The 27,018-nt window shown below is 43.6% G+C and overlaps 1 protein-coding gene across 1 annotated transcript; it reads right to left on the bottom strand.

Annotated features, from left to right (window-relative positions):
- Window positions 1–3,787: 3,787 nt before the first annotated feature.
- Window positions 3,788–27,018, bottom strand: LOC120056243. Its single transcript, XM_039004493.1, has 5 exons — window positions 26,934–27,018; window positions 24,684–24,827; window positions 5,795–5,839; window positions 5,394–5,518; window positions 3,788–5,080 (listed from the first exon to the last, which is right to left on the bottom strand). Exons 1-5 carry the CDS (start codon window positions 27,016–27,018, stop codon window positions 3,788–3,790), a joined length of 1,692 nt encoding a protein of 563 aa, XP_038860421.1.

Consider the following 27,018-nt stretch of genomic DNA (forward strand, 5'->3'; position numbering starts at 1 on the left):
CTCAGTCGGCTAGAGTCTGTAGTCTGCCCAACGCCGTCTGAGCCATCCGTCTCCCCAGCGCCATCTGAGCCATCCGTCTCCCCAGCGCCATCTGAGCCATCTGTCTCCCCAGTGCCATCTGAGCCATCCGTCTCCCCAGCGCCATCTGAGCCATCCGTCTCCCCAGCGCCATCTGAGCCATCCGTCTCCCCAGCGCCATCTGAGCCATCCATCTCCCCAGCGCCATCTGAGCCATCCGTCTCCCCAGCGCCATCTGAGCCATCCGTCTGCCCAGCGCCGTCTGAGCCATCCGTCTGCCCTGAGCCATTAGAGCCGCCCGTCTGTCCCGAGCCGTCAGAGCCGTTAGTCAGTCAGGAGCCGCTAGAGCCATTCGTCAGTCAGGATCTGCCAGAGCCGCCAACCAGACAGGATCTGCCAGAGCCGCCAACCAGACAGGATCTGCCAGAGCCGCCAACCAGACAGGATCTGCCAGAGCCGCCAACCAGACAGGATCTGCCAGAGCCGCCAACCAGACAGGATCTGCCAGAGCCGCCAACCAGACAGGAGCGTCCAGAGCCGTCAGCCAGCCATGAGCGTCCAGAGCCGTCAGCCAGCCATGAGCGTCCAGAGCCGTCAGCCAGCCATGAGCGTCCAGAGCCGTCAGCCAGCCATGAGCGTCCAGAGCCGTCAGCCAGCCATGAGCGTCCAGAGCCGTCAGCCAGCCATGAGCGTCCAGAGCCGTCAGCCAGCCATGAGCGTCCAGAGCCGTCAGCCAGTCATGAGCTGCCCCTCAGCCCAGAGCTGCCATCTATCCAGAACTGCCCCTCAGTCCAGAGCTGTCTCTCTGTCCGGAGCTGCCCTTCAGTCCGGAGTTGCCCCTCTATCCTGAGCTACCTCTCTATCCTGACCTACCTCTCTGTCCTGAGCTATCTCTACCTTATCCCGGTGCTGCCCCTTGTCCCGGTGCTGCCCCTTATCTTAAGTTTACCCTTTAAATTAAGTGGGTGTAAAATGAGGGTGGTCATTCTTAGGGGGAGACGTAAGCTGGGATTGACTATGGTGGGGTGGGGACCTCGCCCAGAGCCTGAGCCACCACCGTGGTCAGACGCCCACCCAGACCCTCCCCTAGACTTTTGGTGGTGCGTTCGGAGTACGCACCTTGAGGGGGGGGTTATGTCACGTTCCTGACCGGTTTTCTGTTATTTTGTATGTGTTTGACGGTCAGGGCGTGAGTTTGGGTGGGTAGTCTATGTTATGTGTTTCTATGTTGGTTAAAGGGTGACCTGATATGGCTCTCAATTAGAGGCAGGTGGTTTTCATTTCCTCTGATTGAGAGCCATATTAAGGTAGGTGTTTTCACATTGATTGTTGTGGGTGGTTGTCTCCTGTGTCTGTGTTTGTCGCGCCACACGGGACTGTCTCGGTTTGTTTGTACGTTCGTTCTTTTATGTAGTCAGTTTTCCTGTTCATGCGTTCTTCGTGTTTCATGTAAGTTCGTCGTCCAGGTCTGTCTACGTCGTTTATTGTTTTGTAGTTTGTTAAAGTGTTGTCGTGTTTTTCCGTTTTGTAAATAAATATTATGTCGAATTCAAACGCTGCATTTTGGTTCAATCCCTGCTCCTCCTCTTCGGATGAAGAGGAGGAACGCCGTTACACACTTAGTTGGCAGGAAATCGAAGGTAGCCTCAGCAGGAAATCGAAGGTAGCCTCAGCAGGAAATCGAAGGTAGCCTCAGTATAGCATCCCCTAGCGGAGATGTTCCTTGCTAACTCCCTTCAACCAGCAGAAACACACCAGAAACCAAACATTTACAAGACCACACCTGCAATTTAGGGCATATTTCTACAGGCTTCCAGAAGCACAATTTGGATTCAGGTAGTTATTACAGTCTTCCACTGCGTCCCGGTTTTTTAAAAGTCAGCAGCAGCGTACACCTTGAGGCCAGAATGTTTGCTACATCTGGTGACAGTTGAAAAACCTGGGGAAGCCTCCCATTGCCGACGGCTGCGGGTAAAGCAAATTGATACCTGCAAAACTCATACAGTTGTAGCATTTCCTTCTATGCTTCTCAGTCAGGAGCATAGATTTGTAATATGACCATTTGGTTTCAGCTCTTTTATGAGGGCTGGATGGAACTCTGGCAATTCAAAGTCCAGTGTAAGGAATAAGAACCCATATGTGCAGAGTCCATATCTGAGTGTAAATAAATGTTATGTGTTCTACACTGAACAAAAATATAAACGCAACATGTAAAGCATTGGTTCCATGTTTCATAAGATGAAATAAAAGATCCCAGACATGTTCCATAAGCACAAAATGTGTATTTATCTGAAATTTTGTGGCAGTGGAGTTATGGTATGGGCAGGCTTAAGCTACGGACAACTAACACTATTGCCTTTTATCGATGGCAATTTGAATGCAGAGATACCGTGACAAGATCCTGTCGTGCCATTCATCCACTGCCATTACCTCATGTTTCACTATGGTAATGCACGGCCCCATGTCACAAGGATCTGGACACAATTCCTGGAAGCTGACCATGTCCCAGTTCTTCCATGGCCTGCATACTCACCAGACGTCACCCATTGAGCATGTTTGGGATGCTCTGGATCGACGTCGATTTCCAGGTCCCGCCAATATCCAGCAACTTTGAACAGCCATTGTAGGCGATTGGGACACCATTCCACAGGCCACAATCAACCGCCTGATCAACTCTATGCGAAGGAGATTTCTGGTTTTCTGATCCACGCCCCTACTGTTTACTTAAAAGGTATCTGTGACCAACAGATGCGTATCTGTATTCCCAGTCATGTGAAATCCATAGATTAGGGCCTAATTAATTTATTTCAATTGACTGATTTCCTCATATGAACTGTAATTCAGTAAAATATTTTTAATTGTTGCATGTTGCGTTGATAAAGATCTGAATCTTTATATGGCTCTGTTTCAGTCATCGTATAGAGAAGCCTTGTCATGATATTGAAACGTATTCTAACTACCTGGGCACGGCAACAATGACCTTACCACACCGCTGGATCCCACTTCTAACACCACTGTTGAATTCAGGGGATGACCAACAGTGATTGTTCTTATCGCTAAAATGCTGAACATGTTTGCTAATATGACATTTCAGCCAGCAATTACCTTTTCTGTTTTCATGTGGGTTTTCACACGCTATCAGATACCACTGTGATATATCATTATGTACTGGGGGTATTAACTGTTTCCATAGGAAAATGGGAGCTTGTTTTAAAACTTTTTATTTGGAACTTTAAAAAAATCTATCCAGAGGAAGGGTTTGAGGTTAATAGGTTTTAGAAAAGCTATGCAAACAACATTAAATACACTCAAGAGACACTAGGTTCACAATACACTAGAAATAGACAATGTATAACCATAGAAAACATACATAGGCACACATTTGCCTTAGACAGTCTTCAAGTATGCTAGCTTCCCCTATTCTACAAACACATACATTTTCTAGAGACAAGCATAGTATTTAATGCACACCTTTCACATAGTCTTCTATGGGACCATAAACCTTAGAGGGACTCATGTTGGGTTCCCCACATATATCACAGACGGTAAAATAATACACCTTCAGGCACTGTAACTGAGCGAATCTGATTCACTATTGCAGGTATGGATTTTTCTGTTGATAGGACCCTAGTCGTCCTGCTTTAGCAGTATTTGACCATTGGAGATATGTTAGCACCTGAGTGTGTGTATGTATAACATATGAACTTGCATCACTTTCCTCCAGTTCTAGCGATTTAGATATAGCATCTAGTTGAATTTTTTTTTTTTTTTACTTCTTCCTGTACTGATCCATGGCCATGTAGCTTCTGAGGAAGTCTTCAAACTGTGGGACGGCATACTCGGGGGCAGCATCCTGCTGCACTGGCTCATCCTTGGGCTCCTTGGCTGCTGGTTCCGCTGCGGCGGAGGCATCCTCAGCACGACGCAGGCGGCAGCTGTAGTCGTACTCGGGGTCACAGTCAGGATCGGGCAGGATCACGCCACTCTTGGGCTTGTCGGCCTCAGCGGTGAGGGGAGAAGGGGCAGACATTCCATTGCAGGTAAAGTCATAGGGGTGGCATTGGGGTGCGACGGGGGCGTTGGGTTCATCACTGGCCTCCAAGGGTGTGCAGCCCTTATCGTAGTGCACGTAGCAGTCATGGCCCTCCTTGGTCTTCCCAAGGACACCCAGGCGGGAGTGAATCTGGTACTGGGGCAGCATTGGGGGAGCCTTACGGAGGGCAGCGGCGGCACCTAGCAGGCAGAATGGGTCGTAGCGCGGGTCACACGCCAGAGGGCCGGGCGCCGGCTTGTCTTTGGGTGTGTACTCCAGGACGGGCTTGGTGAGGCTGGCCAACTTGGTGGCAGTGAGGGGGTTGCAGCCCTTGTCGAAGAGGGGGTTGCATTGCTGCTCCTTAGGGGCTTCCTTGGCAGCGGGAGATGGGGCCGCTATGCTAGCCATGCACAGGGGGTCGGTGGCCGGGTCGCAGGTGGGGTACATGTGGTAGAAGCTGGAGGGGGCCTTTTTCACCAGCTTTGGCCGGCAGTAGGGGTCCTCGGTGGGATCGCAGCCCAGGGCGGCGTAGGACGGGGCGGGTCCAGGAGCGGGCCTATAGCCATAGGCGGCACGCAAGTGGTACTGCAGACACTCGTGGTCGTCAGGGTTGCAGATGCGCAGCAGCTCCGTCTTCTGCTCTGCGGTGAGGAAGGGCTCCAGGACTGGGGCATAGTAGTAGAACCCTGTGGGGGTCTTCTGAGGGTGCGGCAGGAGGGGGGTCAGGACAGGCACTGGGGCGGCCTTGATCATGGCTGGGGCGGCAATCTTAGGGATCATGGGGAAGGGGCAGTAGGGGTCGATATAAGGGTTGCATACTTTGACTGTGGTGGTCTTGACAGGCACGGGCATCACCACCTTGGCCTTGGGCTTGCTGGTGGACTCGGCGATGCACTCTGGGTCGTCGGAGTCGGCGCAAATCTTGTAGATAGCACTGAGGTGGGTGAGGTAATGGGTGAAGGTGGGGCCCTCCTCAGAACGGTGCTTGTTCTGCAGGTAGATCATGTACATCTTGTCCAGATGCTCTACCTATAGGGTGAAGACAGGGGAAAGACAAGACTCCCATCAGATCCAGACCTTCGTTCAAATGTTATGTTTGATTGAGCCTGCCTGGAATGCCGGATGGTTGAAGTTCACTTTTTTGACTATTACATTGTGCAAGGAAAGCTCAATCAAGACTGTTAATACGGGCCAATGAAGATGGTACGGGAGGCAGAAAGTGCCGCTTTATCTACAAGTGAACGAAGTGAAGTGTGTGTGGAGGATGACTATAAAAGGTAGGTGTCAAACCAAAAGTACATTCTCTAAAAACAAAAATGATTGTGGAATGTTTGCCACTCACTCCTTCCTGGTTACCAGTATCCATGAAGAATTTGTACCATCCCCAGAAGTCAGGAAGACGCTTGAGGACAGGAACGGGAACGGTAAGACTCCTCTTGCTGCGGACATCACTGGATACTGCAGATGCTGAAACAAGAGAGAAAAACATATTACGAAGAGAATGTGGACTCAAAAAGTGCCATATTAGAGTAAAGAAACACCAGTACACAAGTATGTGTGAGTACATGACTGAGTATTTGTGTATGTACTGTAAGGATGTGTGTACTTGCATATAAATATCACAGTAAGTGAGTTTGCTGTTAATGTCTGAAAATATTTTGATATGACATACTGTCCAGTAGTATGCATGCTAATATCCATGTTCCCCTTGATGTCCCCTACAAACCAGTCCCCCTCACTCACCCTCCTTCTTCGCATTCTGCCTCACCGGGCTGGCCCCCAGAAACTCTGTAAAACAACAGTAGGGACATGAGTCGACAGGAACCAGATGTTGTGTCCCCCAAATGAGGTAAAATGCTGGCTCTGCTAATCGACCCCTGGCAGTGCACGGCAGGAGACGACCCTTAGAGGTACAGCCTAGGCAGCATTTTCCCGATTAACCTAAACACACACGGCTGCAGGCACACATACGCACACACGCTAATGCATGCATGCGCACAGACACATCAGAACATACATATTCACACATACACACACCTAGACACACCCTTCCAACATAAATACATAAACCCCCCCCCACACGCACACACCCACACTCCAGTCACTTTGAACAGGATTGAAGGGCCTGAGTTTGTGTGCTACTGCATGGGGTTCCACTAGAAGTCAGTGGAAACGGTAAAACTACAAAGAGCATTGGGCAGCATGCCCAAAAGGCCCCCCTCACTCCATCCCTCCCAATTAAACCTCTACTGTAAACTAAGATGTTTAGGAGTGGAACATGTTCCGATGTTCTGTGCACCGTGTCTCTATACATTAAAAGCACCAGGGGTTTCCCTTCAGAAGTTTACGGCAGAAGGGAACAACGCCCCGTCAGCCCCTGTTCAGTTGTGGAACAACGCCCCTGTTCAGTTGTGGGGTGACGTCTGCGGTACCTTTACTAATGATGCTAAAGCGCAGGTCCAAGGCATCAGAGATGTACTTTATGTATTTTTATGGTGGGGTTGCGAAAAAGTTCTGATACACATAAGAAGTTGTATGTTATGCCCCGATGGCTGGCAAGTTGTCATCTACAGTACATGCATTGGTTTTATCTCGTGTGTAGGAACAGCCCGTCATTTGAGTGACGTTGAAAATAAACTGTTGTGTACTAACATCCATTTGTGGTATGGATTATAATCTACTCTACATTGCAGTCAACAGTAAAGTGACTGATATAAAGTGATCTATTTTTTTCATTTTAGTCAGACAATCAGTCAAGCATGTCTTTCAGAAACAGTACAGTAATATACAGAGCCGTGATTGCATGGAACTCCCATCTCCCACTTATAAAGCAACACCTCATGGTACAACACCTCTCCCCCAAGACCTACTTGTTGTGTGTATTTACTGACATGTATGTGTAACTGATAGATGCACACACACTACATGTTAATGTTTTTAAATGTATGTGAATTGTAATATTTGTCATTATGTCGGATCCCCAGTATGACTAGCTGTTGCCATTGGCGTTGGCTAATGGGGATCCTAATCAAATCAAATCAAAACAGAAAGTGCTAGAGCACAGACGTGTCACTCACCTGGCAATAACACTACAATAATTCCGGTGTATATGAGGGAAAACATTAGTCTTCCTGTCCGTGCCATTTTCTGCTTGATCTGTTTCCTGCGGGCAAAGTTGGGAATATTCAGTCTTTTTAAGGAACAATTGAGAGGGTGGAAGTTGTTCCTGACCATGCTAAAATGGGTGAAGCTTTATACACATTTTCATGAATAAGCATTAAAGAACATAATAAATGAAAATGTCCTAATTTGTGAACATTTATAAACACGTATAAGCATTTAAGCGTTCCCAATTCATTTATAACATCATATATGCAATTTGTATTAAACATTTATACAAAGATTTCTAAGCATTTCTAATGGCTTATTCAAAAGTTATTATAAAATGTAACAATGGTGTTCTCCTTTCAGCACGCCCTGCACCATTTAACAATGGTTTGCAAGTACCGAACGGCTCCCCTACCGCACAAAATGTCTACTTGTGTACGGTCATGTACATTCATAAACTTGTTTATTCAGGCCCAAGTAGTGGTCCTGTCAAGGGTCAATAATTAAAACTATCATTTTAATTTGGTTGTTCTATCAAGGTTGAACATTGACGACAGCTGAACTTGGAGCATTGCACTAATCGTAGAGCACTGATGGCCAGTAACTTCTCAACGAGGTCAGACTAGACCATAGTTTCTCTTATTTTTAAAGTCTTCAAAGGATTTTGAACTTAGAACATGTAAATGTACTGATATCCAATGTATTCCGGCTATTGGCTTTACCACTGATAGAGGGATTGACTTGACAGAATCTAACGTTACTTATTTATCTGTTATAATGAAAATCCATCTTCAGCTTTCCTCCCAAACCAACAACTGAATCATTGAAGATTCTCAAAAGTAAACTCTGCATGTTGTTACAGACTGACACTAACATATCATACAAATAACTTGGTGCAAAATAAGCCTAGCTTTAACCATGCTGATGTAAACCATTTAGATGAACTGTATATAAAGTATACATTAGCATACATTACACATTTATGAGCACTTCGTTTTGTTGTAATCATCACATCATAAGCGTTGTGATCCATGACTTACCTGTTGTTCAACTGAAGTTCTGCCTTCCTGGGATGGCCTCAAGGAGCCAGTGGCTATCTGGGTTGATTGGTTTAGTGGGTGTAGCTAACCGAGCTGTGTGTACACCCTACCTCTCTGCTCCCCTGTATGGGAGAGGAGCGCAGGGTAACATTTTTAAAGAGCCTCTTGATCATTAAAAACAAAAGGCATGTCGTATGGCTCGAGCATGCTGTTACGCACTCCAGGATTGGCTCTTTCACCGCTGGCTGACTGACCAATAGGGGGCCTGTAATTAACCGCACGAGACCCCTGGATAAAAAACGGATTAACGGGGTGTAATTTTGATGTATAGCTTATTTATTGACACCGATTTGGAATTTAGGGTTAAGATGTGAGGCATCTGGATTGCTCCCAATAACAATCAACCAGCAATGTCTTTGGATAGAATGGCCATTATTATGGATCTTGGAGCTGATTCGGGCAGCATGATTCTCCCAGTAAACCCTAAAACCAGTAAACCTCTGGTTAATACAACGTAAAGGTCCCTCACTCGGCCTTACATCTAGCACACTTTCTACTAGTATATACCTCTATGTGCTGTGTCTCCGGCAGGTTTGTAGAGACAGCCCTAGTCATTAGCCAGTCCTATATATCCCACTGCACCATCTTTCCTCTTACACTGTATTTCCTGGAAACACTAATGAAGACGGCGACTGCTGTCCAAGTAGAGGCCTTTACTAGCACACTGCCAACTCAGCTCTGACTGGTGCCTGGGGGAAATGCCACGTAGAGCCAACTCAATTCCACTGGTCTCATTGGAATCAACTTGAAAGGCTTTATGAAGCCTATAATGACCCTACGGAAGGCCTTCGTAGATGCTCCATAAACCATTCATGAGCAAATGTTTTTCTACATAGAGTGCGTAAAAAGGGCTATTCCACATTTGCATAGTATATAGTATAGAATATGGATAATCAGCTAAGTGAAAACATTACACGCTCAATATTCCCCTTAAAGGATGCATTTTACATAGGTCAATGAACCAGTTGCCTTGAAAATAACTATAAGTTAATAGTACCATAATATAAATATGTCAACGTTTTATATTCTTGGAAAATTCATGGCAAGTGATATGTGTGCAAAGCCCATAAAGCGGTTTCATACCACTCGTGGAGAAAAGAAAATCATTAAAAAACAGACCCTTGCTGTAAAGATTATGAGGCCCTACCTCCACTTTCATGTACAGTAAGAAGTTTTTCATCTGTGTTCTCTTGCATGTTCGTATGTTGAACTACATACCACCAACAGGAGAAGAAGACATTGGGGTGTAGTCAATGAAGTGAAACATTCTGAAATGTGCAGCTAGAAATGTAATGATTAGAGGCGTCATGATCATCTCGGCTACATTGCAGACAATCATCTATTCTACACAGTACATTGAATGTTCTATAATGTTCTGTGTTCTGCACCCTCCTGAACAGACCCGTCGTCATTCATACTTGATTTAAAAAAGTATATTTGTGGTCAGGAAAACGGTTCATTCTAAGGTCAGGAAAGATTCCATTCCGGATCTGGAACATCTAAATGTGTCCTATGCAATAAATCACAGTACAGTAGGAGCACTCCATCACACCTTATTGGTCAAATAGCCCTTACACAGCCTGGAGGTGTGTTGGGTCATTGTCCTGTTGAAAAACAAATGATGGTCCCACTAAGTGCAAACCAGATGGGATGACGTATTGCTGCAGAATGCTGTGGTAGCCATGCTGGTTAAGTGTGCCTTGGATTCTAAATAAATCACTGACAGTGTCACCAGCAAAGCACCCCCACACCATCACACCTCCTCCTCCATGCTTCACGGTGGGAACCACACATGCAGAGATCACCCGTTCACCTACTCCAAAAATCTCACATTTGGACTCATCAGACCAAGCACAGATTTCCACCGGTCTTATGTCTATTGCTCGTGTTTCCTGGCCCAAGCCAGTCTCTTCTTTTTATTGGTGTCCTTTAGCAATGGTTTCTTTGCAGCAATTTGACCATGAATGCCTGATTCACACAGTCTCTGAACAGTTGATGTTGAGATGTTTCTGTTACTTGAACACTGTGAAGCATTTATTTGGGCTGCAATTTCTGAGGCTGGTAACTCTAATAAACTTGTCCTCTGCAGCAGAGGTAACTCTGGGTCTTCCTTTCCTGTGGCAGTCCTCATTAGAGCCAGTTTCATCATAGCGCTTGATGGTTTTTGCGACTGCACTTGAAGAAACTTTTGAAGTTCTTTACATTTTCCGCATTGACTGACCTTCTTGTCTTAAAGTAATGATGGACTGTAGTTTCTCTTTGCTTATTGAGCTGTTCTTGCCATAATATGGACTTGGTCTTTTACCAAATAGGGCTATCTTCTGTATGTCACCCCTACCTTGTCACAACACAACTGATTGGCTCAAACGCATTAAGAAGGAAACAAATTCCCCAAATTAACTTTTAACAAGGCACACCTGTTAATTGAAATGCATTCCAGGTGACTACCTCATGAAGCTGGTTGAGATAATGCCAAGAGTGTGCAAAGCTGTCATCAAGGCAAAGGGTGGCTACTTTGAAGAATCTCAAATATAAAATATATTTAGATTTCTTTAACACTTTTTTTGTTAACTACATGATTCCATATGTGTTATTTTATAGGTTTGATGTCTTCAGGATTATTCTACAATGTAGATTTTTTTTTTAAAGAAGAAAAAATCATGAATGAGTAGGTGTGTCTAAACTTTTGACTCGTACTGTATATATATATACATACAGTACATACATACATACATACATACATACATACATACATACATACATACATACATACATACAGTCAAGTCCAAAAGGATTGGCACCCTTGAAAAAGATTAGCAAAAAATACTATACAATAAATACAAACACTGAGCTATAGTGTAGGATAAAAAAAGTTAACTATATTATTTTATACTAATACAATTTTTTTTAAATCAAGATTTTGTTTAACAAGTAATACTTTTTTTCTCTCAAAAAGATAGGGGTCATATGCAGAAAAGAACCCTATACCTATTCTAAACTATGGTGGTGGATCTTTGAAGTTCATGGGATGTTTTGCTTCCACTGGTTCTGGGGCCCTTGTTAAGGTTAATGGCATCATACTTTACCCAGTATCAGGACATTTTAGCCAAGAACCTGGTTGCCTCTGCCAGGAGGTGGAAACTTGGCCGGAAGTGGATCTTCCATCAAGACAATAAACCCAAGCACACATCAACATCCACAAGGAAGGATCTGGAAAGTTTCTGTATGGAGGAATGGGCCAAGATCCATCCCCATGTGTACTCCAATCTCATACAAAATATATTGAAAACAGGGGTGCCAATTATTTTGACCCCTATCATTTAGATTTATTTTTATTACTTGTTGAACAAAATATTTTTTCCCCTAATGTATTTGTATAAAATAATATACTTTCCCCATTTTTATAGTTCAGTATCATCTTTTTTGTTCATCTCTATCAAGGTTGCCAATAATATTGGACCTGACAACAGTATATATACACACTACATGACCAAAAGTATGAGAACATCTGCTCGTCGAACATCTCATTCCAAAATCATAGGCATTAATATTAAGCCTCCACTCTTCTGGGAAGGCTTTCCACTAGATGATGAAAATTTGCTGTGGGAACTTGCCATTCAGCCACAAGAGCATTAGTGAGGTCGGGCACTGATATTGGGTGATTAGGCCTGGCTCGCAGTCTGCGTTCCAATTCATCCCAAAGGTGTTTGTTGGGTTTGAGGACAGGGCTCTGTGCAGGCCAGTCAAGTTCTTCCTCACCAATCTCGACAAACCATTTCTGTTTGGACCTCGCTTTGTGCAAGGGGGCATTGTTATGCTGAAACAGGAAAGGGCCTTCCCCAAACTGTTGCCACAAAGTTGAAAGCACAGAATTGTCTAGAATGTCATTGTATGTTGTAGCATAAAGATTTCCCTTCACTGGAACTAAGGGGCCTTGCCCGAACCAGATCATTATTCCTTATCCACCAAACTTTACAGTTGGCACTATGCATTCGGGCAGGTAGCGTTCTCCCGGGATCCGCCAAACCCAGATTTGTCCGTCGGACTGCCAGATGTTGAAGTGTGATTCATCACTCCAGAGAGTGCGTTTCCACTGCTCCAGAGTCCAATGGCGGCGAACGTTACACCATTCCAGTCGACACTTGGCATTGCGCATGGTGATCTTATGCTTGTGTGTGGCTGCTCGGCCATGGAAACCCATTTCAGCTCCCGACAAACAGTTATTGTACTGACGTTGCTTCCAGAGGCAGTTTGGAACTTGGTAATGAGTGTTGCAACCAAGGACAGACGATTTTTACGCACTTCAGCACTCGGCTGTCCCGTTCTGTGAGCTTGTGTGGCCTACCACTTCGCGGCTGAGCCATTGTTGCTCCTAGAGGTTTCCACTTCACAATAACAACACTTACAGTTGACTGGGGCAACTCTAGCAGGGAAGACATTTGACAAACTGACTTGTTGGAAAGGTGGCATCCTATGACGGTGCCATGTTGAAAGTCACTGAGCTCTTCAGTAAGGCCATTCTACTGCCAATGTTTGTCTATGGAGATTGCGTGGCTGTGTGCTTGATTTTATACACCTGTCAGCAATGGGTGTGGCTGAAGTAGCCGAATCCACTAATTTGATGGGATGTCCACATACTTTTGTATACATAGTGTATATACACATTTTTCTCCTTAACATTTATGTAAACTCCGGAGACCAAAATCACACAGGATATCCATCTAAATCTACTATATGTATCCATCAAGCCCCACTGTGCCCATATCCGATATAAGCTATTATTAACATACTTATTTGTGTCATTACAAATAATTTAAGTGATTCTTTGCGGAGCCCCATTCATCATCTGCCATCTGCAGTATGTTTTAGGGGGCGACTGCATCCAAGTCTCAGGGATCATCTCATATATAATTACATTCTAAATGCCCAACGAACAGGTGTTCTGAGAGAGACAGTAATTTACAATCCAGCATGGAAGTCCATTGAATCTACATGAGCATGACAGCAACTCATCATTTTAACATTCCAACATATAGTAGAATGCCTGGATTTTTTTACGAATCTTGCAACATCTGGTGCTAGCAGTAGCAATGAAAAACAAAAACTAGAAATAGCACCCCTATTTGGCTGAATGGAAATTATATGTCATTAGAGCTGAAATAGCTGGTTTGCCAGATAGTCCCAAAAAATGAAGGGGAAAAAGATTTACATGTACAGTACAGTATATTTGCGCATCCACTTGTTTATTCAATCAACAAATTCACAAATTCCACAAAAATAACTACATCCATAATCTTCCTCACTGTCGTCATCAAAAAGGCCTTCAAAATCTGTGGAGAAAAAAAAAAAATACATTTAGAAGAATCCGGTTTATATTGAATTGACACAAATGATCAGTTCTAACAGGCATTTTCTCAGAGAGTAGTGGGTCAGAGAAGTGCACCCTGGTAAAAAGTGAAGGACATTCTGGGATGTTTGTGTGCCCTTCCTGTGCGTCTGTGTACGGTTTGTGAGGTCAGAGGTTGATCGTATAGCTCTGTACAAACATGCATAGGCTCAATCCATACAAACATTATCTGACATGGTTTGTGTATGGGTGCCATTCAGAGGGTGAATGGGAAAGACAAAATATTTAAGTGCATTTTAATGGGGTATGGTAGTAGGGGCCAGGGGCACCGGTTTGAGCGTGTCAAGAACTGCAACACTGCTGGGTTTTCATGCTCAACAGTTTCCCTTGTGCATTTTTATTTAACCTTTATTTAACTAGGCAAGTCAGTTAAGACCAAATTCTTATTTACAATGACGGCCTACCCTGGCCAAACCCCAGACGACACTGGGCCAATTGTGCACCGCCCTATGGGACTCCCAATCACGGCCGGATGTGATACAGCCTCGATTCAAACCAGGGACTGTAGTGACATCTCTTGCACTGAGATGCAGTGTCTTAGACCGCTGCGCCACTCGGGAGCCCTATCAAGAATGGTCCACCACCCCAAGGACATCCAGCCAACTTGAAACAACTCTGGGAGGCATTGGAGTCAACATAGGCAAGTATCCCTATGGAGTCCATGCCCCAATGAACGGAGGCTGTTCTGAAGCCTTCTGCAACCATAAGAACCAATAATAATTAGATTATTTTATCAAAACAGTTTACCCTTCTTTTTTGCAATAATCACTGATATGACTTTCAAGTCTGTCTATGAAAATGCCATTTTTGTTACAAATTTAACTAGAACCATGCATAATGCACATTCACTAATAATGACTAACTTCTTGTAGCAGATATAGAAAATGAACACAGGTCTCATAATCTCTCAAACACAAGCCCACGTGCTAGTGAGTAGCCAGCTAATCTTTATATTTCAAGTTTAGCCAACTTGGATATATTTGCTTGGTAAGAAGGTAGAACAGTTGAATTGTTATGAACACACCCTTCTGTCCATCTCCAAAAGTTTGAACAGCGCGTTAGCCTGTCCACTTTGTACAGATGTTGAAATCAAGTGGCTTACCTTATTTCTCAGAATGAGAATGAGTTGCCAATTCCTTATATAATTGTGTTTTATGTTCATTGCACATTTATAAAACAGACTAGACAGCTAGTAGTATAATCAAATCAAATCAAATTGTATTTGTCACATACACATGGTTAGCAGATGTTAATGCGAGTGTAGCGAAATGCTTGTGCTTCTAGTTCCGACAATGCAGTAATAACCAACGAGTAATCTAACCTAACAATTCCACAACTACTACCTTATACACACAAGTGTAAAGGGATAAAGAATATGTACATAAAGATATATGAATGAGTGATGGTACAGAACGGCATAGGCAAGATGCAGTAGATGGTATCGAGTACAGTATATACAGTGGGGAGAACAAGTATTTGATACACTGCCGATTTTGCAGGTTTTCCTACTTACAAAGCATGTAGAGGTCTTTTTTATCATAGGTACACTTCAACTGTGAGAGACGGAATCTAAATGCAAATTAATTACTTAAAAATCATACAATGTGATTTTCTGGATTTTTGTTTTAGATTCCGTCTCTCACAGTTGAAGTGTACCTGTGATAAAAATTACAGACCTCTACATGCTTTGTAAGAAGGAAAACCTGCAAAATCGGCAGTGTATCCAATACTTTTTCTCCCCACTGTGTGTGTATATATATATATATATATATATATATATATATATATATATATATATATATATATATACAATTAAAAAGAGAGAGAGGCTTGAATGTGTGAACACTTCTCAATTGTGCTGTGTTACAGTGATGGCAGACTACTGTATGTGGTCTCTTGCCTACTCTAACACAACACAGCAAAACAGTATATTGTGTAAGTTGAGCGACAGAGACAGAGAGTTGAAGAGCTAAGTAACTCTTCATTTATTTCATTAGCACCAGCTTAAGAACACAAAACATGTGATCTTCTATCTTTACCACCCTTTCTCAGGCTATTGGACTTGGCAATAAGAGTGAGGTTGCCTGTGCTCTCCGCTTTGAGTGCAAATTTGTCTGCTGAGGTCTTCGAGAGCATTTATGTCATCTGTCAGTCTTCTTTTCTTCCCTTTAAGTTCATCTATTTAATCTATAAGGTCTTTTCTCTTTCAGTTTTTTTGCTCATCCATTCTTCTCTGTCTCTGTTCTTCTTGATGTGTCACATACCTCTGCCTTTGACATTAGCGGCGGTCTGTCAATGCACACATTATGTATGCCACCCACAGCTCTTATGTGGTCAACTATACATCTCTGTGCTACGTTTGAATCTTTCTTCCAATTTTCCACTTCAATCTGCCGATTGATGGAGAATCCGCGCTCTACTGAGGATTGCCCGTGTGACAGTAAGAGGAGATGACGGCAAAGTCTCCATAGATTTCTGAGCTCTTTGTCCTTTGACATATACTCATGTAAAAATGTGACCACGCTGTCTTGGACAGGATCAAAGTTTACAAACTCTGAGTGTTGGGCCTGGACAGTGTCATCAATCAAATGTGAGTGTTGTCGAATGATGTCATCACAATCTTCTTCCTTCACCCGATGACTATTTACAAGGTAGGTCAGGGCTTTCTTCAATTTTGCTGTACACAGCATCTTTCCATTTGTGCCTGCCATTTCCCTTGGATCCAAGAAAGAAAGATGTAAGACCAGAGAGTACTTCAATGGTGTCACTGTGCTTCCTCTCCGGCCTCTAGCTCACCAGGCTGCTCGTTATGGCGCACACCTGTCACCATCGTTACGCGCACCTGTGCGTCACCTGGACTCCATCACTTCCCGGATTACATTCCCTTTATATGTCATTCCCTTTGGTTACTTCCCCAGGCGTTATTGTTTCTGTTTCTGTTTCCTGTCTGCGCGTTGTTCGTGTTTCTCGTTTTGTTCATTTGTTAATTAAATTATGCAATCCCTGAACTTGCTTCCCGACTCCCAGCGCACTAGTTACAAATGGAGATTTCTCAATGAGTTTGTAAACAGTTGTGATCATACACTTCTTGCATGCGATTTTGAAGTCCATCAATGTTTTCTGTCCATCAATGTTTTCTGTCCAATTTTCTTCCCTGCGGACAAGTCTCTCACAATTCTTTGAGTAACAAAGCCCAAGTCGACCTGTGAGGAGTCGATGTGATTGGATTACTGGCTCACCTCGACATCAAGACGTTTTTGAGGGGTCTTCGCTTCTTTCATGAGGTCTGGCTTAATGAATCTGCTCAGTAAGCTCTTAAGCAGCTTGGACAAGTCTGTAGAGAGAAATGGCACCATGGGCTTATCGGTCTGGTAGCGTGTGAGGAATGGTGTCACTTCTTTGCTCTCTGACAAGATGAAATTCCTTTTTGCTGTCATAAGAGGGTCCTTAACGGCCTCCTGAATCATCTCAAAGGACTTTGTGCCTGGATTTGGACCTCTATTCTCTACAGCCTTCACATATGTTGCCATATTGGGTAAAAACTCTTAAAGCTCTTTCAAGCATGGACGCATTTTCAACCCAACATAAGTGGCATTGGGGGATCTGATGATCCAATGATGTTAAAATAGTCCTCCCTTCGGGGCTGGAGTATCTTTCAGAAGTTGGTACATAACATATATATATATATATATGTATATATATATATATATATATATATCCATGTACCATATGGAGACTGCAACTGTCTAGGAGGGACTTCTCAACCTTTGAGCAAAATGGCAATATACAGTTGAAGTCGGCAGTTTACATACACTTAGGTTGGAGTCATTAAAACTAGTTTTTCAACCACTCCACACATTTCTTGTTAACTGTCACGCCATGACCTTAGTATTCTATGTTTTCGGTATTATTTTGGTTAGGTCAGGGTGTGACGAGGGTGGGTATGATTTTTTTTTTTGTATGTCTTTTTTTTTTTTGTATGTCTAGGTGTGTGTGTGTAGTCTAGGCATATGTAGGTCTATGGTGGCCTGAATTGGTTCCCAATCAGGGGCAGCTGTTTATCATTGTCTCTGATTGGGGATCCTATTTAGGTTGCCATTTTCCGGTTTGGTTTGTGGGTTATTGTCTATGTGGAGTTGCATGTCAGCACTCGTTGTTTATAGCGTCATGTTAGTTTGTTAGTTTGTTTAGTGTTTCTTCGTTTATTAAAGAGTATGTATACATATCACGCTGCGCCTTGGTCTCCTCACGACGACGAACGTGACAGTAGGCCTACCAGAGTGGCCTACCATCAAAAACAATAGAGAAAATGCATCACATAACATTTTAACATGGAAAGAGCTGTTCTATCATTCAGCCTACAATAGCAGCCAATATGTGGTGTTCAATGTAGGCCTACATTCCATGAGACTTTTGGAGAAAAAAAACATGCAGGGCATGAGCCTGTTTATCCACTTGTCCTTCAGACAAGGAGGTGACTAGAAATGTTGTTGTGTTGTTTGATGCAAGAAACCACTTTACAAAATAAAAGGAATTATTATTCCCGTACCACTATTACAGAGAAACAAACACATTATGCTACCCTCTGCCTATTGGCTACTTAGCTTATTCAAGCCTGTCTCATGCTATAAACACAGATCCATATGGCAATGGTCTATTTGCATATAGGAGCACAGGTCTGTGTAGAGTACTAGCTGAGTAGTGCATGTCAATGCACTAGAATCCTACTCCGATTTGTTCTGCCCACAACAAATCTCTTGCAAATCTTGTGTTGATTCGATCACAATTGCCACAGTAAAGGGAAACGTTGATAGTGTTAACAGGGAAAACTCTAGAACAGTGGTCACTAACCTTTTGTGGATCACTTTGAATCAAAGGCTATATGATCACACCGGTAATAGATCCATAGTTGTATTACTTGTGAAGCACAACTGAGTGAACATTTTTATTTTTTATTTTACTGAGTTGATGGTGACTACATCTGATGGTCAGTCTCAGTGGAGGGAGAGAGCAGCAGACTGAGGCTCCGCCTCTCCACATCCCTCCGCTCTCCCTTTCCTCCACTGACACTGACCAAAAAGGGACACCGTCTTCCAGCTGGCGAAACTCGACTCGCACCGCATTATTTCTGCCTCGTGCACAAAACATGCTGTTACTCCTATGAACAGAGAAAGTGAAATATTCCTTGATATTGAAAACGACCCAATCTGCTAATAATAACAACAACACAAGCCTATAGGTACACTTTCCTACTCATTCATTACTGCTGCTGTGCTTTTTGTAGCGCTGAGTGGAAATAGGAAGAACGTGTTTTTTATGGCTTATAAAAGTGTTGAATACAAGGTGTTGACAGTGCTGAGTAAGAAACATGAACTCACTCGTAAAAACAGCATCTGTTTGCTGTATTCGTTGACAGTCTCTCTCTAGTCATGGTTTTAAACGTTTTGAAATCTCACAGTATATGCCTGTTGTGTGTTATTTCATGGAGATATAATTGCAGAATTTATTTTTAAAACTGCGTGGGTCTACTGTGGTGATCATGCAACGTAATTAATCAGACTTTTTCAAGTATTTGGGAGCATGGACTGTAAGCCTTACATTAGGCATTTTGACTGTTGTATTAGTGAATTCCACTCTGTATGTAGGCTTGTTATAGCCATTTCCATTGCAAAACCCCATCACACAGAGGCTATATCAATAAATGAGACAAAACAAAATATTGATTAAGTCTTGGCTATAATCTGTCCTGAGTGAAATAGCCAAGGGATCCGAAAGGGTCAAGACTATCTATAGCATATTCTCATTGCCAGATCTGTTTTCTCTATCAGCCACTGCACAGGCTTCATCAACTATTTGTTGAAAAATGTATTTGAGGCTATATTTAGAGGCCTGTGAGCTAATGTGCAGGATACCTCTTTCCATTTTCCCTGACTTCCGTTTTTTTATACTGTGTTATACTTTTTCGTGTAGCACTCCTCACAGGCCTTTGGGTGTACTTTTTTGTTTGTTGGTGAGATGAAACTGCCAAAACCCCAAAAGGTATTATTGCACGTATTATTGCATTGCAACACAAGATTTGTTCAAGCCTGTCACGTTCTGACCATAGTTCTTGTGTGTTTTACTTGTTTTAGTGTTGGTCAGGACGTGAGCTGGGTGGGCATTCTATGTTGTGTCTAGTTTGTCTGTTTCTATGTTTGGCCTAATATGGTTCTCAATCAGAGGCAGGTGTTTGGTGTTGTCTCTGATTGGGAATCATATTTAGGTGGCTTGTTTTGTGTTGGGGTTTGTGGGTGGTTGTTTCCTGTCTTTGTGTTCATTTCACCAGAGAGGACTGTTTCGGTTTGCCACGTTTGTTATTTTTGTATTTTGTAAGTGTTCACGTTATCGTCTGTCATTAAATCATGTTGAGCACTAACTACGCTGCGTCTTGGTCCGATCCCTGCTACACCTCCTCTTCAGACGAAGAGGAGGAAGGCTGCCGTTACAAAGCCTAAAATGTTGGTCTGTAATCTTAACATGCTGTTTGTATATTCATAGATTAAATTTCACATTTACGTTTCATGTTTCACGCATGGCTTTTCTTACAATCATAACAATTTACGTATGGATTTTCTGACGATCCTAATGATACGTACGTTCAACCTTTTGGCAGGTATCTCGAATCAATACAATTGACTAGAAATGCCTTGGAGATCGATCCCGATCAACCAGTTGGTGACCACCGCTCTAGAAAGTTGAGTGAAATTCAATCTCATGCTTCTTTCTCTCTGTGAGCTGATATTTCTGGCTACTGCGCACAGTTTTGAGGGAACTTTGCCGCCCAGCCCTACTGCAGACTCGTTACAACTTTACTTTACAACACAAAGTGATTTCGTCCCTCTGTGCCAAGAGAAAGTAGTCGTGCTTCAATTCTACAAAACTATTTAGTATTTTTTCATGTTGAGAGCTCTAAATCACCGAGATGAAATCACGATTGCTGAAATCGCTAGACTGTCCCGTTTAAATATGCCTTCTCCATAGCTCAGAGTGAGAGGAAATCAATTATTTGTCTAGATAGTTCAGAAAATGTGACACGTCACTCAAATCGTTATTGGTCGTATACACATATTTAGCAATGTTATTGCAGGTTTAGTGAAATGCTTGTGTCCCTATCTCCAACAGTGCATTAATATCTAGCAATACACACAAATCTAAAAAGTAAAAGAATGGAATTAAGAAATATTAGGACGAGCAATGTCGGGGTCCAGAGTATATGTGTGATGGGATGTGTAGACAATATGGACAGTATATGGATAGAATATGTAGTATTTGAAGAATATTACATGTACAGCAATAGTTAAATAGGATAGGTCTTCACTAGAATACAGTATATACATACATACCTTTCTCGGATGTCATATTTTGGTTCTTAACTGGTCAATTAAATACCTTTTTTCTGATCACTAAAAAAGACATCTGGAAAACATACTTTTATAGTCAGTACACAACTTGTCCATGACGTCACACAAAATACGCCTCAAAGACATCATTGCAAACAGTTTTGCTCACTGGGATGAAGGCTATGTAGTGTACCTTTATGAATCATGCTAATTTTCTTAGCAGCGGAAGCCCTATCGGGAGAAAGGTGGCTATGGCCCTGATCCGATACCTGACCAATAAGCAGACAGTTGAACAAAATAGTAAAAAACAAGGATGCAGCAGCATCACTTTCTCTGGTAGTAGGCTATATAGATCAGGAAACTTCTAATCTCGTAGGGGTTCCTGAAGCATTGAGGCTTTCCAGCCAATTATGTCGAAAATAGGTTCATTACGAGGCTTTGATCAACACGGTGTAGACTAGTGGCACCTGCTGGTTAAAATAATTTAGAGCAGCCAAATTATTGTAGATGACGTCCCACACGCTGTAGCGCGTGCACAGAGTAGCCTTTTTATCTTCTACTGAAACCAATACAAAACCAATCAGGTGGTTGTTTGAAGAAACAAAGCTTCAAACGTCATTGATCACATGCTTCTGATACAGTGATACAGGCATCGGCACACTGTTTCCAAGTAAACTGCCTATCGATTTCGACGCATGCCCAGGAGCTCCGGTATCAAACGACATCACTAAAATGTGGACCTAGAAGCCAGTTCCACTGCTGGTTTTAATTATTCTCCTCAGATCTAGAACTGATTTAGATGTAGGACACAAAGTGGGAGCAATTCATTATCTGTCAGAACAGACCAGCAGTACTTGTATAGGATATTTTAATAGGATAGGCCTACCCCTGGGGTGTATTCACGAGAAACCAAACAGAATCAAACAGAACATACGAAAACAGGGAGGGACCTACCTGAATTTGGCAAATAGAAACTAGTTTTTGATTTGCAACTGTTTGCTACAGTGTGCACCCCTGGTATAGATATTTCAACATTTACAATGTGAGCGGTAAACGTATTCTTTCACCCTAACAGGTGTTCTTCTTACCATTGAAAAAGTCTGAAAGTGCAGCATGTGACAAGCTGATAGAGAAACTCAACAAGCAGACATTTTGGGGGAAGGTAGCCGAGTTAGAGAAGCGGGCCTCTCAGAGGGTTGTTGTTGGTATCAAATCCCAGATGCCATAAACTGCCGTTGTACCCCTGAGCAAAGCACTCAAACTGGCCAAGGTTTGCCGAACTAAGACTGACGCTGTGCTCCAACCTTTAAGTGAGTGTGTTCCAGAGGGTTAAAGCAGAAGCCACATTTCTGTTTCTCTTTGACAATGTACAATAAGTATATTGTTCTACTTCAATAGCTAGCTAGCTAGTGTTGTAGCTAGCTAACGTTAGCTAGCTGTATTAATCTACAACAGTTCTGTGTTGGAAGCTAGCTAGCTACCTGGCTGACTTAATTAAATAAATGTGATTTGAAATCTAGTCTCCAGCTAACTAAAAATGTCCTACAACAACCAAATAGAGCTTGGTTACTTCTTGTGTGAGTTCATGCAGAGTACATCTAGATAGTTGGCTAACTAACAATTCTGAAGCAAAACAAATGTTTGCAAACCTCATCAAGATCCACGTATGACCCAGCTCCTTCAGGGAATATCTTGTCGACTGCTGGCTTCATCATGGTTGAGTTTGATTGGTCTTTTAAGTGGCATAGATGAATCAAATGTATTTTTTCACACTTGAATGTTTAGTAAACTACCTTGCTAGCTAACTAGCTGTGTGCCGTCGCTGGTTTGATGCAGTGTCACATTACAAATATATCAGATGGGGAGACAAGGAACGTGCATGCAACAGAATAGAGATACAGGATATCTCTGTGTGCACAGGCTATATGGAAGTCCCATGCACATTTATACTGACATTGTATTTCAGAGTATAAGACTATGTTGAATTTGACCATATGATGGATTAAAACACTGTAGGGGGATGTCCGTATTAAAGGTCCAATGAAGCTGTTTTTATCTCAATATCAATCATTTCTGGCTAACAATTTAGTACCTAAAAAATAAAGCAAAATAGCTTCTTAGCAAAGAGCAATTTTTCTTTTGCTAGGACTGTCCAGGAGTGGTCTGAATAGGGAGGGGGAAACTGAACTAGGTGTGGTTTGGAACTAGTTTGGAACTAATTTTTTCTTCTAGGAACAGGAATAATTAAGATCATTTAATGTAGGTCGGCCATGACTGGCCTCACACTTTAGTACAGTAGGTGGCAGTGTATGCACCTGTAAGTTGGATGCGATCCGCCAACCCATTCCCGAAGAAGAAGAAAAACTAGATTTCCTGACCGATTCCGCATTTGGTTAATGATGTTTGTCCCCCATGAGACACTGTAGACACGGAAGCCTATTTCACTTCCTCAAAATCCCCAGAATGAATCTAAGATAACTCAAGAAATATATAATAAATGTTGATGTTTTTGCAGAGGATGTTTAAGTTGCACAATTTTACATCTATCATACAGGGATGATTTCTGTATTTTTAAAGTTTCATATCTTGAAAACTTGATTGCTGACAAGCAAAACCGTTAGGGACTATGTCAACAATGGACTCATGAAACAAATACCAAAAAATAGTTTTTGGGTGGAGTGTTTTGGAGTGCAAACCCATTGTCCAAAAACTATCTTTCTGTTGAAGGTTGTGGGTCTTCCAGTAGGACAACAGCCACAACCACACAAAGCACCCTGGAATGGTTAAAGAAATGTCTGACTGTTCTGTTGTGGAGTGAAGAGACGAGATCGGAATTACATCCATAACTATGGCGAGAGCTGAAAACAGCAGTTGATGAAGGGCACCCCTCAAACATGAAAGAATTAGAGCAGTTTGCTGATGAAGAGTGGGCCAAATTGCCAATCGAAAGGTGAAGCAAGCTCATTGATGGCTATAAGAAGCATTTGTTGGCAATTATCTTGGCCAAGGCTGTGCAATCAAGTACTAGCTTTTGTCCATCCCATTTGTATTCATTTGCTAAATTAAAATAGTAAAATAAAGTTGACAATGTAATTGGTTCTGCAATGTTTAAAATCCAATAACAAGGTGTGGAGACCTTTTACTTTACTAAATGTCCACTTATTTAAAAAAAAAAAAGGTATTTATTTAAGAAAAGTGCAAGGGTGCCAATATGTTTAGTAAGCAACTGCATAAAACAAAAAATGTTGGTTTTTGACTGCACTGGGCCTTTAAGACTGCATTTATCAGGCATTCTCTTTTGACAGTATACCACATGGTGGCAGTAGACATCTGTCCAAGATCAATCAAGCTCACATGATATTGATTTCCTTGTACTTTACTGCCTCTAATGAGAATACGCATGTTTTTAGTTTGACATAAACATTTAAATAAGGTCACAACAACCGCCCCCCCCCCTCCCCCCCACTATGTTGATGCAAACAAAATTCCCCTCTGGGAAAAGTCTACTAAGTTCCCATCTACTCTATCAAACTCTATTCCATCTCTCAAAGAGTCCTGTCACAGCCCTGCTGCCTGCTAGTGACCATCCGGCTAACATCAATGTTGCTGCTTGTGAAGATCTCCCTGGCTTTGTCGACGGCGGCGGGAGGGAGGGTGCGTGTGCGCCCCCAGGATCCAGGCAAAGTCCATGTGGAACAGACGCAGGACATCGGTACAGGAATAGACTAGAGCTGAGTTATCATAGTCGGTGGAGATGATCCAGTAAGGCGAGTAGGGCAGGACTGTTAGAGACAGAGCAGAGAGACACACACACGAAGGTAAGACATTCATAGAAAGACACACAGAGGAAATAAATATACACATACACTACCTCTCAAAAGTTTGGGGTCACTTAGAAATGTCCTTGTTTTTGAAAGAAAAGCACATTTTTTCCCCCATTAAAATAACATCAAATTGATCAGAAATACAGTGCAGACATTGTTAATGTTGTAAATGACTATTGTAGCTGGAAACGGCAGAGGCAGAGGCCCATTATCAGCAACCATGACTCCAGTGCTCCAATGGTATGTTGTGTTAGCTAATCCAAGTTTATCATTTTAAAAGGCTAATTGATCATTGGAAAACCCTTTTGCAATTCTGTTAGCACAGCTGAAAACTGTTGTGATGATTAAAGAAGCAATTAAACTGGCCTGCATCAGCATTTGTGGGTTTGATTGTCTTTATTAAGACATCCTCTATATCAAATTTCAGCCAGACTCCCAGCCAGCTCGAGCCACCTGCACGCCTGACCCCCACCAGTCTAGTCAATACCTCAACTCCCCCCCCAAAAAATATCCCACATTTTTGGAAAGGTTTGGAAACAAAAGTTTAAAAAACACACACATACAACTACACATATACATTAACACACAGAAACAGCACATCCTCCATATAATTAATCTCATAGGCCTAATAGTATTGTAGAGCTTTTTTTACTTGCACACAATATTGCTGGGTCGCCCCATCCTGTCCCTATGGGTCCACCACCCTGCAGTGCCCCAACCCAACACACCCTACTCAGCTTTAGGATCTTATTGAAACATTCATTATTGCTTTTGGGTGTATTATGCCAAGCCCAGAGTGACAACCCACAGGACGGTAGACCCCCAGGCTAGGACTGAGCAGCCTAGCAACTAGGGATAGGCTAATTAGGTGTTTTTAATACAGACTCCTTTTGTCGGACTGTATTCCATATAAGGCATCCAGACCTTATGAAAGTTGCCCGGTATAACCTTAATCTAGTCCGGAACCTTCAACGGCGGGCCACAGTCCGGAACCTCCAACGGCGGACTACAGTCTGGAATCTCCAGAGATGGGCCACAGTCCGGAACCTCCAGAGGGGCCACAGTCCGGAGCCTCCAGCGACAAACCGCGGACCCAGCTTCCGGCAGGGCAGGCGGAGGGGCAGGTTTCGGGTTGAGAGCCAGACCCGGTCCCCCGGTGCGAACACCAGGGCCTCACTGCGGTGACGGTCTGCGTTCTCCTTTTGGCGCAGAACGGCCCGCTGAAGGTGAAGACGGACAGCTTCCCATGTCTCCTCCACGCGCCTGCACCAGTCGTCCACCGCAGGAGCCTCGGTCTAACTCTGATGCCAAGGCACCAGAACCGGCTGGCACCCCAGTACGCACTGGAAGGGAGAGAAGTTAGTGGAGGAGTGGCGAAGCGAGTTCTGTGCCATCTTGGCCCAGGGCACGAATGCCGCCCACTCCCCCAGCCGGTCCTGGCAATAAGACCGCAGAAACCTGCCCACATCCTGGTTTACTTTCTCCACCTGCCCATTACTCTCGGGGTGAAACCCCGAAGAAAGGCTGATCGAGACCCCCAGACGTTCCATGAACGCCTTCCAGACCCTAGATGTGAACTGGGGACCTCGATCAGACACTATATCCTCAGGCACCCTGTAGTGCCGGAAGACGTGCGTACACAAGGCCTCCGCAGTCTGTAGGGCTGTAGGGAGACCGGGCAGAGGGAGGAGACGACAGGACTTAGAGAACCGATCCACAACGACCAGGATTGCGGTGTTACCCTGTGAGGGGGGAGATCGGTAAGAAAATCCACCGACAGGTGCGACCAAGGCCGTTGTGGAACGGGTAAGGGGTGTAGCTTCCCTCTGGGCAGGTGCCTAGGAGCCTTGCACTGAGCGCACACCGAGCAGGCGGAAACATAAACCCTCACGTCCTTAGCCAAGATAGGCCACCAGTACCTCCCGCTCAAACAGCGCACTGTCCAACCGATCCCAGGATGACCAAAGGAGGGTGACGTGTGGGCCCAATAGATCAACCGGTCACGAACAGCAGACGAGACGTACAGACGCCCAGCGGGACACTGGACGGGAGCGGGCTCTGCACATAACGCCTTCTCAATGTCCGCGTCCAGCTCCCACACTACCGGCTCCACCAGGCAGGAGGTGGGGAGTATGGGAGTGGGATCCAT

This window comes from Salvelinus namaycush, chromosome 11, assembly GCF_016432855.1.
Source record: "Salvelinus namaycush isolate Seneca chromosome 11, SaNama_1.0, whole genome shotgun sequence".
NCBI classification, from domain to species: Eukaryota; Metazoa; Chordata; class Actinopteri; order Salmoniformes; family Salmonidae; genus Salvelinus; species Salvelinus namaycush.